General features: G+C 37.4%; 1 protein-coding gene and 1 long non-coding RNA gene across 2 annotated transcripts in view; both read right to left on the reverse strand.

Annotated features, from left to right (window-relative positions):
* Positions 1-7,645: 7,645 nt before the first annotated feature.
* LOC107751296 (disks large-associated protein 2-like) overlaps positions 7,646-18,880 on the reverse strand; it is a 75,323-nt gene continuing 64,088 nt past the window's right edge. The window contains exons 3-5 of the mRNA XM_016566978.1: positions 13,810-14,024; positions 10,850-11,006; positions 7,646-7,696 (exon numbers count right to left, since the gene is read on the reverse strand). Coding sequence (XP_016422464.1) covers positions 7,646-7,696; positions 10,850-11,006; positions 13,810-14,024 — 423 coding nt within the window. The remainder of the gene's footprint in view (positions 7,697-10,849; positions 11,007-13,809; positions 14,025-18,880) is intronic.
* LOC107751294 (uncharacterized) overlaps positions 16,225-18,880 on the reverse strand; it is a 7,914-nt gene continuing 5,258 nt past the window's right edge. The window contains exons 2-3 of the long non-coding RNA XR_001641224.1: positions 18,130-18,137; positions 16,225-16,236 (exon numbers count right to left, since the gene is read on the reverse strand). This is a non-coding gene — a long non-coding RNA (uncharacterized LOC107751294). The remainder of the gene's footprint in view (positions 16,237-18,129; positions 18,138-18,880) is intronic.

Here is an 18,880-nt window from a genome sequence, read left to right on the forward strand (position 1 = left end):
CCTATGTTCACGCAAGAACTGTCATTCTGACTGACAACCGGAGAACAACAGATATTAAATAGCCTACTGTTAGAGTTATATAATGTAGTCTTGTGTTTTATTAAAATTGATTATAATTGATATCTCAAAAGGATATGCACTTGTGCGCAGCATAAGCCTTTAGAACAACATTAAGGTGAGTAGTCACTCTAGTTCACACAGTTCCAATAAATTGCGATGGGTTAAATAAACTCAATAAGCAGACAGACGCGACTACAGTCAAGTGCAGATCAGTATTGAAGTGCACAGGAAATAAGCAGCAGTCATATTTGAAGCAGTTTAAATATGCAGTTTAAATTAATATTAAGTACTGAGTGATGTTCACTTGGATTTTTTCCCCATCGAGGGGAAGTAACTTAATACTTTGTCATTTATAGTCGTATGGTAAAATGTATATTTTTATTTGTGTAACGTTACGTTCAAAATAACTACAAAATGCCTTTGAAAAATAAAGAGAACAACAGAATGCACTGCTTTAGCGCATCTCGGTCTTCTTGAGCATCTTTCTGGCGCATGCCACAAACATGAACCACAGCGAATACTTGTCTTTTAAAAGGCTTCATTTAGATTATTTGACGTTAAATGGAAGAACTGATGACGGCACGGTTTGATCTTCAGCTGACCAATCAGCAAAAAGGGGCGTTTAATTCCCACCCATGTGTAGAAATCAAATATTCAAGCTGTTTATTCATTTTTCTACCCCTGAACGAAAAATGAAAATTTAAACTGAATTCTCGTTTTTTGGGGGAGAAAAAAGGAGCCGTTTTCTCATTTTTCTACTTTCAATAATAAATCGAAAAACGCATGAACGAATGATACACGTATTGCCTACAAACTGAACTCAGTCACTAAAGTTAACAGTATTCCGTATTTTCACCCATCTACAAAAAAGTAAAATAACTAATTTAAAAACAATGCAAAGAGGTATATTGAAAAAATTTGCTGAATTTAAATTATTTAGATTTATTTGATAAACATTAAAAGTATAAGCCAAAAAATGTGCATCTTTCAACTATATTCATAACCTCTTTTGGTCAGACTGAGCAGTGAAATAATTCACCACTGTCACAAAAACTGCTTTAGCCATGGACAAATCACTGATGGTGACAGTCAGACAAATTGCGACATTCCTTACAATGTGAATGACATTCATGATTCATTTCCGTGGTGATGTAAACAGATTTTATGATCCGGCACAACAAATGGTTCCAGTTAGAATAGCTACACTATCCCCATTATGCCATAAGACACCTTCTCCTTTCGGCATTTGAGCCAAACTATCATCTTTTTTGCCAAGAGAAAAAGGACAAGCTCTTCTCTGGATGCAGGTGTATAGTGTTGATTCAGAAACAAAGTCAATGTCCGTTCCAGTGATGAGAATGATCAGAAGGATAGAGATATGTAGGACATTGGTCCACTAGTGTACTTTCTGCACCAGAGTTCAAGGCTGGCACTTCTTTGACCGTCCACACGACTGCAGTTTTTCTTCTTTTTGCAAGTGTCCAGTTTGGACCGTCCCAACGGCTTGGACAGCGGTGGGCCGGTGGTGGGTCTATCTGGACTGGCAGGACTGGTTGGGCTGTTGGTGGCCGTGGTTCCTTCAGGAGTTCCCTCAGTGATCTCGATGCGCGGAGGCTCCATCAGGTCGAAAATGTTGAAGGCAGCCGGTTCTGGCTGACACATTACTGAGGCGTCTGCAGTGTTTTGTCTCACCAGACCATTAGCGCCGGTCTGGACGCCAACGGACACCCTCTCGCTAGTGCTGGAACTGGTGCCAGTGGCAGCTTCCCGGCACATGGTCCACATGTTATAGCACTGGGTGAAATTAAAGAAGTTGCTGTTGAAAGTCTTGAGCTCTCCGCAGACATCCCTGCGCAGCTCCGCTAGCTCGTAGCGCATCGCCGATATCTCCTCCTTCCACTGCATGTTGAAGGCAGCCACCATGTTTGCAGACTCCTTGAAAGCCTGAATAGCCTGCGGAACAGGTGGATCCGGTGGGGGCTGGGACGGGGGCGGACACGGGACTCGGTAGGCATGCGAGGAGGTAGGAGGAATGGAGATAGCCGTGACCGTGGAACTGGTGCTGTGTTGACTACGTGCAACGTTTTCTCTTTCAAACCGCTCGATTTCCTGATAAGCTGAGGAGCTGGCGCCATCATCATCCTCAATCATATCCTCATTTAGCAGTGAGGTGCCCTCCATTGCATCATACCCTTCTGGAAGACAAATTTGAATATGGAGATAGGGAAATTCAAAGGGATGAACAGCTGTGGAATTCGGCAACGCCTCTCACTTTATCTAATGTCAACACTTGAGTCTCATGTTAGCAGTATGTGAGTAAATGCCCTGTATACACAATTTTCAATTGCACACTGCATTTGTTCCTGGGAGTAAATTCAGGAACTTTCATATGTATCAAGCGCACTCCCAGAAAACTCTAGAGTACCTCCCAGTACCTCTAGGGGTACAACAGCTTGTCACTAGGGCAGTACACTTAAAGGGACACCCTTGTACTTTCTTTACCCCTGAACAGTTCATAATAGCACCATAAGAGTACATATTTCTAAGGGTACATATTATTACTCTAAGGTACTACTATGCACCCTTTAGGGGTAAAGAAGGTACAAATGTGTCCTTTTGAGGGTTGTACCCCTGTTGTACCCATAAAGGTACAACTTTTCAAAAAAAATTTCTGACAGTGTATGGGGAGAGACTGAAGAACAAGACTGTACATTAGATTGATGAGGAAGAAATTCCAATTAATGCTTAACTGCATGCTAGTGAATTGTTTCAGTTTGATTTTCACAGGAAGCAAGCAAATATCTGTTTCCAACTAGGTTTAATGCAGGGGCGTCGCTAGACCTTTTTTACTGAGGCATGAGACCAAGTTAAATACCACTATGTCCAAATAAAATATTACTGATACATTCTTATGTGTTAATGGCATTGATATATATATATATATATATATATATATATATACAGGTGCATCTCAATAAATTAGAATGTCGTGGAAAAGTTCATTTATTTCAGTAATTCAACTAAAATTGTGAAACTCGTGTATTAAATAAATTCAATGCACACAGACTGAAGTAAGTGAGTACATGTACAGTAAATGAAGATACTTTCCAGAAGGCCAACAATTCACTAGAAATGTTTTTTTTATTGGTCTTATGAAGTATTCTAATTTGTTGAGATAGTGAATTGGTGGGTTTTTGTTAAATGTGAGCCAAAATCATCACAATTAAAAGAACCAAAGACTTAAACTACTTCAGTCTGTGTGCATTGAATTTATTTAATACACGAGTTTCACAATTTGAGTTGAATTACTGAAATAAATGAACTTTTCCATGACATTCTAATTTATTGAGATGCACCTGTATATATATCAACTTGAGAATACTTTTCAATGATAATATTTCAGCAATCAAGTCATGTGTTTTACATCAGCTGTTTAGAATCAGTGTAGCCAGATTTGCTAATCTGTTTTGAACCAACTTGTCAAATGGATTTGCAAAAAGGTCTGAAATTGTTCGTGATTTAGTTTAATTAATTTGGACAGTTCACTAATGCACTGAATCTTTCTAACCAGGCACATTGAAAATACATGTACCTACCTACGTTTTCTGCAAAACAAAAAAAAATTATCTATACGTATGAATCTCTGCAGTTTCCAGTTTTTCTCCAACAATTTTTATTCCTTTTCAGACAAAGTATGATTTACAGGGCGTTTCAATTAAGAAAGCATAATTTTCATGTAGTTCCTTGCACAATATTATGTTGACTTCAAAACTATTTTAACATGCTATTTAGTAGGTTTAAGGTTGGGTTTGGTGTAGGGTGTATGTTATATTTAGCATTAACTTTACTAGAGCATTAACAACGTAATAAATATGCTGCAATATAGTGCTGGGCGGTATACCGGTTCATACCGAATACCGGTGTTTATTTTTGTTATGATATGAATTTTTAAAATACCGCAATACCGGTGTATGTCGTTTAAACAACGTTACTAAATGAGACAAAAAAGTAATATAGCCAAAACAACCGCATAGCTGCTCTTTAGTGTAGATGCACGTTGATTTTATCAGACGATGCCGCGATTATAAATGAGAGTGACTCCTGGTTAACATGTATTAAAAGGGGTCGTGTTTAGTCACTATTTAGTGTGGTATTTTTTGACAATATTCACTCATCATGACAGTAAAATAGGGCATTCTAAGTCAATATACTGCAGTATTTCCTCTCTCAATCAGTAGAAAATATGGTTAACACCCAGTCATGCATGAAAAAAAAATACCGTCACGTACCGTGAAACCGGTATAATTTTGAAAAATGCCGTGATATAAATTTTTGGTCATACCGCCCAGCACTACTGCAATACGTGCCTGTAACAATGTAATAAAACGTGGCTATGGTCATGTATTGAACATGCATTTTAGCGCCACTCACTGGACATTTCACTTTTAAAACTGCCGCAAAACATGCAATGAGGTACGTACTGTAATATTGGTGTTGCAGAAACGGTGCTACAAGCATGTATTTTCAATGAGCCTGGGTTGGAATCGTTTGCAGAAGTTTGTCACACCAAAATAATAGTGGGATCAGTGGCATCGCTACAAATTCTGGTCCCTTGCACTAAGTTTGCTATGGGGCCCACTCAAAATCACATTCATTTGGGGGGGATGGGTTGTTCAAGCCCCCCAGAGAACATCGTTCTGGGCCCCTCTCAACCTCTGTTCCCTATGCACTTTGTCCCCCTTTTCCCCTGGTAGCCACGCCCCTGAATGGGATATTTCATAAGACTGGATGAGGTGGATATTTACCTCCACTGTAGGAACCAAAATTTTGGCTATCATTTGTCAACAACAAAGCAGATCTTTACTGCATGTGCAACTTGTGAATGACATTGTGCTGCAATATTTATCCATTAATATCCAAAAAACATTAAAGGCTAGAAGCGCCCCTGGTTTAATGAAAGGGTTCATGTTAAAAATTGACTAAATGAAATTCATTGCAGATTGTGTTGTCAGGGTCTTTCACTTTCTTTTACTCACATACATATAGCTTTCAGATATGTGTTTACACTGCCTTCTCACTCACGTCAAAGAACATCTCATCTGTTCAGCCTTTCCATCTCTTCACAGCATAACCAATAAAAAACAATATCTCAATGCTATTAACCACCTTTTAACCTTTTATCAAATCACAGAGCATTGCGGCAAATGTGAAGGCTAATTTCAAGGATTGTCTTGTTTTTGTGCAACAGGAAAGATGAAAAGGCAATAACATGTCACGCAATCATTCAGGCAAGGAGATATGAACCCTATTGAATATGTTAAAAAGCCCATCTATCGAGCTGATTGGACCATGTGGAGATTATAGGGGCGGGATTAAGAAGAAACACGATCCAATAAAGTCCTTTGTGAGGGCTGCACCAGGCAGAGGCTACAATCCCACTGTCCATCACAGCTGAAATCTTCCACACCAGCTCTTACTTCCAACCGCATTTTGCTGGACACGTTTGTTCTCCAAGGATGCCAAGGTTGGCATAAAAATTAAGAGAAATGTTAAAAGTGACCCAACCATATAGAAAAAATAAAAATGAATAAGAATGTCTGTGACATGATGTCGATTACCACAGAATTTAAACTCATCCCTCAGTTTGTAAAAATAGACAAATAATGCATTTATAGGTATATTATTACACTTACGATGGATTTCTATGGGGCAAGGCAAGTATTGCAAAAATATCACTACAACACTTAAACATTACACGTCAACATGACACTAGTGTGATAATATCGCTAAAAATCGCTTCACAATTTTAAACTCTCCAGAATGTCTCGCGCCATAGACTTTCATTGTAAGTGCACGTTTTTCTTTTTTTCTTTTGGTTAATTTTTTTGTTATATAATCAAAATTATTTTCTGTGGTAATCAACAACATTTAATTCTGAAAAAAAATAATTAAAAAAAATAAATAAAAAAACTTTTGAAATGCCTTTTATAGAAAAGCATTGCTACTTTGGCAACTGAACACTGGATCTGACCTTTAGTGATGTGTCTTTCAAAGGTCTAATCCTGATTTAGTTGAGAAGGCAGTGCAAAAACACACATATCCATTGAAAGATGTATGCGTGTTGACATTATAATACCTGTGACAGGCATCTCTCCAGCTGCTTTTTCCCCCTGGATCTCCTTCCTGTGATGGCCAACGAGGGGCCATGACGCCCACCCTCCCTCTCCACCATCACAGAACACCCAACACCTTACTCAATGATTTTAGCGGCAACTAAATTTAGCTTCATCTACTCGTGAATTTATGGGATATGCTTGATAACATTACTCTGATTGGTCATTGCTTTTGAATTAACTATAGAACCAGAGAGCATCGATACCAGAGCTCAAGCAATTATTTGAACTTTCTTAAAAGTCTTTAATGAAGAAAGCATCTAATTTAGGATCTCGCTAAAAATCGCTTCACAATTTTAAACTCTCCAGAATGTCTCGCGCCATAGACTTTCATTGTAAGTGCACGTTTTTCTTTTTTTCTTTTGGTTAATTTTTTTGTTATATAATCAAAATTATTTTCTGTGGTAATCAACAACATTTAATTCTGAAAAAAAAAAATTAAAAAAAATAAATAAAAAAACTTTTGAAATGCCTTTTATAGAAAAGCATTGCTACTTTGGCAACTGAACACTGGATCTGACCTTTAGTGATGTGTCTTTCAAAGGTCTAATCCTGATTTAGTTGAGAAGGCAGTGCAAAAACACACATATCCATTGAAAGATGTATGCGTGTTGACATTATAATACCTGTGACAGGCATCTCTCCAGCTGCTTTTTCCCCCTGGATCTCCTTCCTGTGATGGCCAACGAGGGGCCATGACGCCCACCCTCCCTCTCCACCATCACAGAACACCCAACACCTTACTCAATGATTTTAGCGGCAACTAAATTTAGCTTCATCTACTCGTGAATTTATGGGATATGCTTGATAACATTACTCTGATTGGTCATTGCTTTTGAATTAACTATAGAACCAGAGAGCATCGATACCAGAGCTCAAGCAATTATTTGAACTTTCTTAAAAGTCTTTAATGAAGAAAGCATCTAATTTAGGATCTACACATACACAAATTATGGTTCTCTTTGTAAATCCAAAGTAGTACAGGACTGCTGAAACAAGAAGTCCTCCCGAGTGAAACAGAGTGGATGAAATCCTTTGAGAAAATGGTTTTGTCCTACAGCCGGTTGACTTGAGCTGACAGGGATTGCATACAGAGCCATATGTGGTGAAAGCACTTCAGCGGAGTGAGACGGTGGGATTGGAGAGCTCTCCTTTCTCCTTAGAGTCCTCGGTGTGTTGTCAGTATGAGTTTTTGACAGTATGAAGGTCCAATCAAATCAAACTCCAGTTTGAATAACAAACACAAAGAAGCCCACATTAAATGAAAGAAACAAAGTTTGACTGGAGCGACCAAACAAATCATACAAAACAAATTAGCATTTTGGTTTTCAAATGTAAACAACTGAAAAAAAAAAAAGCATTTTTAGTGTCATTTGACATCAATTTGTGGCATTTCAATAGGGTTCATAGCTTTACTCCATGTGTACACCAAACACAGCAGGGGTGGGTGCGGAGGCGGCATTCTGCTTGCACAAAGAAACTGTGACACGTGATGCACACTTTCTCATGAGTATGTGCTGCACAAAACCTCCACACTTGCTCTGTCAGGTCTTCCTAAACCCATTTAGGTTGTGAAAATTATTCATTAGTTAGGATTATTGTTAAAACTGGATTAGGATAATAGGATTTGTTTTCACCTCCAGTTTTTGAATTCATACAGAGATTATTAAATCATAATTCAATTAGCGCATTAACAAACCAACCAAAACCTCAATGACAGAAAAATTGCTCACATGCAATATTACGATGAAACTTTTAAAAAAAAATTTTCAATGCGAAAATATTCTACTATATTCTACTAAATATTCAACTTTATATAATGCAATATAATAATTAAAATAATAAACCAAACAATTAAGTGGTTAACAGACATCTTTTTTTTTAAATAAACTAATATTTTCTATAAAATAAAGCATTTAACCATGTGGAGAGGTTGGCTTAGCATACAGAAGTAACTATATATAAATAATCTATATATAAAATAATCTAATATTCACTAAATATTATGCCTTAAACACTTGGCATTAGCATTTAGTTTTTACATTTTTATTCTGATAGAACTCAAAAACAAGTGCTTATTGCTCTAATTTGTTTAGTTGAAAAATGAAAACTTTAATTTCACTAGTTTTTCAAGTAAATATCTTGATTTGACTTCTGAAGCATTGTGAATTTCTTTTGACTAATTTAGATGTTTTGTGCAACACATAATATCAAATAAAATTGATTATGTAGTTCACAGTCATTGCTTTGTGCATTCAGGACTGAAACAGCATTTAAAGTTTACCAAACCAAACCAAAATATGTATTTTTTAATTGCTAATCCATTTCAATATTTAGAAGACAGAAAATACACACGTTTTTAAAATGTAAGGACTGTGAACACGTCTAAAGCCGGCCTTCCTGCCCAACCTTAACCTGACTTTCTGTGCTGCGTGAAAACACTTGCCCATGGTGTGTTGCATGCTCTGGACAGCTGTGCTAGTTAAAAGCATGCTGAGTTCTGTCTCTGCCTAAGTCCCTCTGACCCCCAGTATAGCCTGTCATTACCACTGGACCCAACCAATCAGAAGCCCAGAAAAGGACACATGACTCGTGCAAAGGGAATTGCAGGCAACCGTCTCTCAACACTCGGGGAGCACAGACGCAGAAAAGCAAACACACACAACAGACAGGAGCCGACGGAAACAACATTCAAGTCAGTCATCTCTCAAGCACAAGGGAATCCCACTGTACATATGTAGGTATGCCAGAGTATGTAGTTCAGCATGTGCTGAATGTATGGCGGGTATGTGCTCTAAGCCTTCTATCTCTCTCTCTCTCTCTCTCTCTCGTCTCAGTAGAATTATGTCAAAAAGCAACAAGATAAGAGAAAACATTTCAAACTGGAATATAATCTCATAATATGTAAATGAAGAAAAGCAGATTGTTTGAAGAATTTTCGGAGGGAAAATGACACAAACAGTCAACAGCAGCAGACAGCAAGAAAACAGAGATTTTCATAAACGGAGCATAAGAAGATGATGGCTGACTTTCCTAAATCAACTTCAGTATTAAGCTAAAAGATATATAGTCTATGTAACTGTTAAATTACTGCTTTTAAGTCTTCCTAGAACTACAACACAAATTTGAACACTTTCCCTACCCTAATTAAAACATTTTCCAATGTGTTTGACAGTTTGCATGTTCTATAAAACCTCCAAAAAACATCTCAATTGTAACCTACTCCATCAATAAAACCGCCACCTACCCAAAGCCCACATGAACTAACACTACCACAGCTCAACAGACCTTGACTTCAGCTTTCTGACATCCTGTTTTAGCAATTGCTTGTATGAACAGAATTTAGCAAAGGTAACCACATCAAGTTATTGTCTCTCTAACCAAACATGATAAAACATTATGTTCTTAAATAAATATCTCCACAACTCTGTTGGGACAAACAAACAAACATTCAAGTTTAAGGTGGTCAAGCTGGTCAACTAGCTCAAAATGTTTTTGGAACACTGTCAAGTAGCTAAACCAGCTCAGCCAAGATGGTCTACTAGCTATAACCAGGCTGATCAGGTACTGGGGCTCATCGGCCCTGTAAGATGGTATTTTGGGGGGTCAACCACCTAAAACAAGCTGAGTTTTGGATAATAATTAATCAGCTTAACATATTCCCCACTTGCTTAGCCAAGGAAAGCTACAAATTCTAATCTGATTGACCAAAATGGCATCCCAATTTGTCTTTGGCCTGACCCAGCTGGTAGTTCTTTTGGTCAACCACCTAAATCAAGCTGGGTTAATGAGCTCAACCTATTCCCCACTAACTTAACCAAGATGGTCTACCAGCTTTTACCAGGCAGGTACTAGGTCTCACTGGCCCTGTCAGTTGGTAATATGGGGGTTAACCACCTAAACCACCTAAATAACGTTTTTGAACATAGTTAATGGGCTCAACATATCCCCCACTTGCTTAGCCAAGGCGGTCTACCAATTCTAATCCAGTTGACCAAGATGACCTCTCAAGTTGTCTTTGGTCCACCATGCTGGTAGTTCTGCTGGTTAGCCACCCAAATCAAGCTAGCTTTTGGAAATGTATTTTATCAGCTTAATATCTCCAGCAGTTCAGCCAAAGATGTCTACCAAGTCTAATCAGGTTGACCAAGATTAACTTCTCAGTCTTTCTCTACCTGACCAGCTGGTAGTTACGCTGGTCAACCACCTAAACCCCCTAAATTAAACTAGGTTTTGGAACATTTAATCAGCCCAACCTATTCCTCACTAGCTTAGCCTAGGTCATCTATCAACTCCAACCAGGTTGACCAAGATAACCTATCAGATTGTACAAGACCCCAGAAGAAGTATTCAACTGTTCCTCCTAAACCAACTTGGACAAACTTGGATCATCTAATGATCAGTCAACACCCCTTGATTAATCACAGACCATTCGACTTAAGGTAGCATAAAGTCTTCAAAAGTCTACTCTCCAAATCAGCTCAAGACGCAATCTAAGAAAAGAGAAGAACATCTCAGACTATAGCCCTCTGCTTGAAACCACTTACTGTACGTAGATAGTCCTTGCTTGTACCTGTGTGTCAGTGCCATGTGGTGTTGCGAGTGGTTGGACTCACCTGGCTGACACAGCTTGCCTGACTGAAGGTACTGACTGCACGCATGTAGCTCTGGTTTCTGGAGCGAAACTGTGGAGGGTTGAAGTTGGTTGCTGGGTCCAGAGACACGCTGGGGTGAGGGCGCATATCTCTCCTTGTTTGCAAGTGGTAGCCAGAGCTAAATGGAGGGAATAACCAAAAACTAATGTAGCCAGAGAGTAACCTATTCAGTATTAGATTGAAGGGTCACTCTGCAATAACCACCAATGGTGAACTTTTGGCAAACTCTGAGGATATGATTTAAGATAAAGTGACTTGGTTAACAGCTTTGCCGTCATGAACCCAAATGTAAGACATTTTCAATGTGTAAACGTATAAGCCACATATGAAGACATATACACACCAAAATAAAGATGCATCAAGCAAACTATTTTCCCAGAGGTGCGAAGGAAAAATCATACATTATGCTTGTTTTTTGGACAATAATGAGCATCAACCATCTTATTTTTACTATTTTTCCAAATTGGTTATTGCTTGGAATTGTTATGGTATGATGGCCTAACAAAGAGCAACCGTCATGGGAAAAATCATGTGACATGTTACAGCGAGGCCTCAGAACACACATTATCAGTGCTTCTAGTCTCAATCCAAAACCATAGACAGCAACTATCTGTCAGCAGAAAATACCAGGCAACCATATGGACAGGAGAGAAAGAGCAAAAGAGAAATCGGATGACATTTTTGAAGCCTCTAACACTTCCTCACTGCCAAGACATCTCAAACATCGACAGTGTTCCCTTCATCCTCAGTTCTCTCATCAGGAACTAATGTGTGAATTCTCAACTGCTTTCACATAAACATGACAAGAAAAATAATAACCTTGGTTCTTTATCCTTAAAAGTGAAGTGTGTGATTTCTGAGACATAATTATAAAAATAACGACTGTTTTCAAACTGTCTGCCATTAATCGGCAAACATATACTGTACCACTGATACCCAAACTCACACCACTGATTGAGCCAATGTTGCTGTGTCTGGCTGTCTGGGATGCTCAAACAAACTTTTCAGGGTAATCAACTTTTAAATGGTTAACAAATAGTCATTGCAAATTAAGTCATTCAGAACATTATACACTTCACCTTTAAAATGTACATAATCCAAAAAACGCAGACATAATCTCAAACTCTGTCTCACTATTTTTTATCACCACACACAGCAGCCAAGACTTGTACCTCTCCTTTAAATTTTTATGAAATATCCTGACAGTGAATTTATGCCTGTGAGCCCCTATCCTTTAATCAATGAATGAAAAAAGGAAGGAATTTGATGAACTTGATGGTCACAGTGTTTCCTGTATTATGCAAACTCATCTCAGCCATCATAATACAGTATAACGTCTCGGTTACGTATGGTAACCCTCGTTCCCTGAAGGAGGGAACGGAGACGTCACGTCGGATGACCGACGAATTGGGATCTCGCTTAGAGAGACCAATCTACTTCGAGTGTAAACTAAACGAGCCAATGCACATTGGCATGCGATTATTGCATCCAGCTGCCACTAAAATACAATCAACAAACTCTGATTTGATCATGTTGTCCTTAATATTCTTATGTGGATTGCAACATTAAAATATTTTAGCTCTGTAATATTTGAGATGCTCCTAGCATCAAAATCCAATATTCTTCTGCAGACTACAGAAAATTTCATACCAGCAATTACATTAAGACAAGAGTCGATGATAGTTAAGCCCTGAGACGTCTTAATTAAGTGTCCCTATTGTTATTTAGTGGTGTCTCTTGCCCATAACATCTCATAGTGCACTTATTATAGACACAGTCTTTGGGGCAATGTGGGTTAATCGTCTTTCAGGAAGGGCTCCATGGTGATAAATCATAATCTCAGCAACTCTCCAGCTCCTGGAACACACCTGTATGGGGCCAAATCTGCAAACCAAACACCAACACCTGCATCACTGCTATCGTCAGGAGTCATGGCTTTAAAGAATGCTGTTGGATACTGAGATGGCATGAGTGAGTTCTGTCACTTTTCTAGTTTTAAAGTGCCCAGAATAGTGGCTGATGTATATTTGAAAAGCCAAGCTGTGAATGACAGCTGCTCTGTGAAGCTCTCTGGAAAACCTAGAGAAGATGTTGTTTGATGTTGGTGTTGCTTTTGAAAGTGAAAAGTGAAAGTGACGCACGACTTCCCCACGACTTTTGGGTGGTTGCCAGAGAGTTGTTATACAACTCTCATAATGTTCTGTTCAGCGAGTGTTTTTTCTCCAGCTGCAGCTACTGTATTAAAAAGAAATTCAATCGTATAAATAATAATAATAATAATAATAACTAATAATAATATTAATAAAATAAAAGTATAACTATAAAAAGTTATGATAATCTAAACAGAAAGAAATATTGTGTGGAAATTATTTATATAATTCCTTACTGTTCTACTGTAATATATGCATATACATTTTGGATATTGCTCTTGTATATGCCTTTTAGAAATAGTAATTTATTGAACATGTGACACTTGTGCCAATAGTTAAAGCCACACTCAAATATGCTGATGACAAAAAGTCATACAGGGTTAGAGTTAAACTATAACTATAATTTCTCTTTTACACAATTTACAACACTACAATACGTTTTTACACCCCTGTGGCCAGGCCTCATAAGCTGTTGACTGCACTGAATATGGTCTAAAGCACACAAGATAATAAGACTATTAAGAGAACATACAGTACACAATTTCTCTGCACATTAATATTGTTCACAGGTTAACACCACAGAATCTACACTTCACAACTAGAGAAAACCAGCGGATTCTAATGAGCGCTTCTGCAAATGGTTGGAAACAGCTCAAGCTTTTGAATTGAGCAGAAACAGTTTGATACGGCAGGAGGATAAACAACGGGCAAGACAGTCTGTGGGCAGCTCAGCGTTGAAAATGAGAACAATAAAGATCTATTGAGACTTACCTTTGGGTGTCTATATGTGGCCTCTGCATGGCTGATTTAAGGACAAGGGCATCGGACCGCACAGTCTTCTGAGGCGACGTCTTGGGGCTGGTATCAGACTCACCACTATCATCATCTCCCATGGCTTTGACGTAACTACTGCTACGCATCCGGCGACACGGGATCTCCTGGTCCTTCTCAATCCCTGGATAACCCTCCCACTCATCCTGAGGCACCTGCAGGGATACAAACACATAGCATCAAAGCCTGTTCTCGCACACCGAGCGAGAGAATACTGCACCTTTCATCACACATCACATCAAGCTGTTTGTTAAACCTGCCATATGCAGCTAACTTTCCGCCAATATATCCATCACAATTAGCCAGGAATTCCAGGAACTCCCAGTGGCTTTATTATTAGCAAGTATAAAAATTTAAATAAATATATAAACAGATTTTTTTTAAAGTATTGAACTTCTTCATTCATTTTTTTAAATGTAATTAAATTTAACAATATTAAAAAAAAAAAAAAAAAAAAAAAAGAGGATACAGTTATACATAAACAAGTTTAAATGAAATAAATAAATTGATGTAAAAATGTAAAAAAATGTTTTTTTAAAAAGTAGCTAAATGTAACAATAAATTGTTTTTAAAAATAACAAGCTAAAGAAAAGTTGTCAAATGGGTTAGAAAAAGCAATTAAGAAGTTGCTTTTAAAATGATTTAATGTGTTATTTTATCGTTTAAATAAAATTAAACAAATGATTTAAAAAACAAAACTGGGCAACACTCATGTATAATGCATTATAAAGGCATTTATAATGTATGTTTTAATGCATTATACAGTATCTTTTCATAAATGAAATTTAACCAAATTTAAAATGCATTATAATATTTGCAAATTTCATTACTTATTTCATTACTTTACAACTGTCTTGCTAGATTTGTTTAGATATGCTTGTCATATGTTATAAAGCATTATGCTAAAAGCATAACAGTGAATATATAAATTATAATTATAATTGTAATACATATATAAGTAGAATATATAAGTATTATAAATGTGGTTACAATTGTTCATGAGATCATAAAATGCTTTATAAGGTGCATTAATGCATTGAAACACTTTTTTATATAACATAATATTTAAAGGGTTCAAATAAAGTGTTACCAAAAACAATAAAATTTAAAAAATTAAAATTAAAAAAATTAAACTACTTTTCAAATGAACACACACGCACAAACACTACAGATAGAAAGACAGAGAGATGATAGTCAGATAGATGATAGATAGACAGATAGATAGATAGACAGATGGATAGACGGATAGATGGATAGATAGATAGATAGATAGATAGATAGGTAGATAGATAGATAGATAGATAGACAGAGAGATAGACAGATAGAGATTAATCGAGAGATGATAGACAGAGAGATGATAGATACACAGATAGAGATTCATCGAGAGATGATAGACAGAGAGATGATAGATAGAGAGACAGATAGACAGATAGACAGATAGATAGACGGATAGATAGATAGATAGAAAGATAGAAATATAGATGATAGATAGATAGATAGATAGAGAGAGAGAGAGATAGAGAGAGAGATAAATGATAGACAGAGAGATGATAGATAGACAGATAGATAGACAGATAGAGATTCATCGAGAGATGATAGACAGAGAGATGATAGACAGAGAGATGATAGATAGACGGATAGATAGATAGACGGATAGATAGATAGATAGATAGAGAGAGAGAGAGAGAGAGAGATAGATGATAGACAGAGAGATGATAGACAGAGAAATGATAGATAGACGGATAGATAGATAGATAGATAGAGAGAGAGAGAGAGAGAGAGAGAGAGAGATAGAGAGATAGATAGACGGATAGATAGACGGATAGATAGATAGATAGATAGTTAGATAGATAGAGAGATGATAGACAGAGAGATGATAGACAGAGAGATGATAGACAGATAGACAGATAGATAGACAGATAGACAGATAGATAGATAGATAGATAGATAGAGGACAACTACTACCAGAACTGGGCCCTGGCAGTAAACCTCAAAAAGACCAACATTATGGTCTTTCAGAAAAAGCCCAGATGTCAGGAACACTGATACCAGTTCAGTCTAGGCAGCACCGCCCTAGAACACACGATGCAGTACACTTACCTCGGCCTGATCATCACTGCATCGGGGAGTTTCAGTTTGGCAGTAAATGCTCTCAAAGATAAAGCTCGAAGAGTTCTATACGCAATCAAGAAAAAATTCCAAAATATTGAAATACCGCTTCTAATTTGGTGTAAAATCTTTGATAGTGTGATTCAGCCCATAGCGCTGTATGGAAGTGAGGTTTGGGGTCCACTCAGTGATCAGAGCTACACTAGATGGGACAGACATCCAACAGAAGCCCTACACACAGAATTCTGCAAAATGATTCTAAAACTACAAAGAAAAACACCCAATAACGCATGTAGGGCAGAATTAGGCCGATTCCCATTGATTATCAATATGCATAAAAGATCTCTCAAATTCTGGATGCATCTTAAATCAAGTCCCACAGAATCGCTACATTTTAAAGCAATACAAACCCAAGAACTGAACCCCCTGAGTCCACTCAGTCAGCTAGTTCTGAGACTTACTAACCTGACTAACTCTACTAACACTATCCAGTCTCAAACCAGCACTGCTTCTCACCCGAACATCAAAATAAATCTAATTATCAAACAATCTAAAAATACATATCTGGAACATTGGGATCAAGAAACTAAAACACAAAGTAAATTACAATTCTATCGAACTCTAAAATCAAATTATGAATTGGAAGATTATCTCCAGAGTGTCAGAGACACAAAGCAGAGACGGATCCTGACCAAGTACAGGCTCAGTGAGCACAGTCTAGCCATCGAGACCGGCAGACACAGAAAGAGCTGGTTACCCAGAGAGCAAAGATTGTGTGCTCACTTTGAGACAGGAGCGATCGAGACAGAGATGCACTTCCTCCTTCACTGTCATAAATACAGATCCATAATAAACCGCTACTTCAACAAATTCACCAACTTAATAAAGAACTTTACAGCCATCAGTGAAACAGAACAAATAAAGATACTATTAGGAGAGGGACAGACAGCAGCACTTGCTGCGAGATACGTGTGAGATACGTACGGGATCCTGCCATGCGAGATTCACCACAGTGATCCTTAGTATGTATGTGTGTTTCTAACAGAGACCAATTAGCAAGAGGACATGAAGAGCTGAGTCAGAGAGCTTTGGACCCAAAGCTGGATCAGATTCCCACAGAAAACCTGGATCCCATACACGCTATCAGTCTCTTGATAGTAATTATGTAGACTCATTTACTTATTTATTTAACTAACATTTCAATACATCATGACCTACATATCGTAAAATAAATGATATGTTTGTTTTGTAAGGCAATCAAATAGTGATCAGGTCAGTAAATGGACCGGGATTTAGCATGGTTGTATTATGCAGGTTCAAAGAGAATATAAAGTGATATAAATGACTAGCGGAAGCTACTCTCAAATGCTCTAAAGCTCTATTAGGGCGGTAATCGTTTCTCAGGGTGATATGTCAGTAAGAGAACATTTGCTCGTGATGAATCTCGGCTTTCGGAAGCCAATTATTTCATACAGGGATGCTGGAGTTGCTTTGTAATTTTATTAATTTTAGCAATAGCACATACACACTGCGGAAGGTTGTCACTCGTGATCTAAGTGCTTAATCCATTTCTGTATACAAAACGTGGTTCTTTGTGAGAGTGACACATTATACCATGGAATTCAAAAGCAACAGCGCTTTACAAGACTTAATTAAAAATAAAAAACACGCTTAATTATTGGCATTCATGTTTGTCATTTACAGTCATGAGATGCTGAAGCTATAGTTATCAATGTTGGACTCAATTATTTGATACAGAATCAAAAGAAATACATTTTAGCAATATATAAAGTTTACTTATGGAAATAATAAACTTTAAAAGAATATACTCAAGTGTGAACTGAATGTAGTATTTTCAGATACTTACAGTAAGTGCAATTAAACAAAATTGTATTTTAAATTTATATTAGCTGAACTTTAGAGTACTTTCTTTCCTCATTAAGTACATCTTCATATGTAATTTCATAATTACTTCTATTGTCTTTGAAATATGGTTAAAATATTCTGCTGAATGCAGCTCATGGCTCTTTCTAAATGTCATATTCTGGCCGTCGACAGTTCCCTAGCAGAACACGGTTATAATAAAACCACTGCGCTCACGCTTATTGGCAGTAAATCTGCAGTGAGAAAAAAAAAAATGGGTCAGGTAACCTCTTAACCTTAAAAATTCTCTTACGTCTGAACACAGCATTTGTTAACACCTCCAGTTTTGTTTTCAAGGGACAACGGTAGAAATGTGTGTAGGATGTAGCCATAGCAACCACACATGAATAAATATGAACACATCATGCATATGCAACAGTGCAGCTAAGACTTCAGATGAGAAATAGCTATTGTTTATACTGGAGGTAGTCAGAGCAATTTATTAAGAAGGAAACATTTCCAAAAAATGTCATTCAACAAGGAATGTATATTCATGTAATGTGTGCCGCCATTATTTATGACTTTCTCTAGAAACAAGGCACCCCAAACAGGTTATAAGCCATGTGACCGACTGGTGGGCCAATGCCATCGCACAAACCGTAATCTGCATACTATACTGTATAATAAGGTGAACTCAAAACCACCATGTCCTAAATACAAAATATTTATGCAAACATGTATCCAAGTAAACATTTCACCTCGCAGTTAAGACATCAGACACATCAGTTATTACATTATGCATTGCACTATTGTTTGTATTTTTGAGCAACATGATGTAGATTACAACATATTGCATAAGACAAGACACAGTGACACAAATACAGAACTGCAACAAGATGACACAGAGTTTAAATAAATGTGCATCTCAAATAAATGAAAAAGAGTTCATATGTATTACAAAACAGGCTTCTGATTGGTCAGTAGAGGTTTCCAGCCATGCTAAAACATACAATAACCCATAGGGTTAATCCCCCCCCCC

This window comes from Sinocyclocheilus rhinocerous, unplaced genomic scaffold (genome assembly GCF_001515625.1).
Source record: "Sinocyclocheilus rhinocerous isolate Xijiao unplaced genomic scaffold, SAMN03320098_v1.1 scaffold1132, whole genome shotgun sequence".
NCBI classification, from domain to species: Eukaryota; Metazoa; Chordata; class Actinopteri; order Cypriniformes; family Cyprinidae; genus Sinocyclocheilus; species Sinocyclocheilus rhinocerous.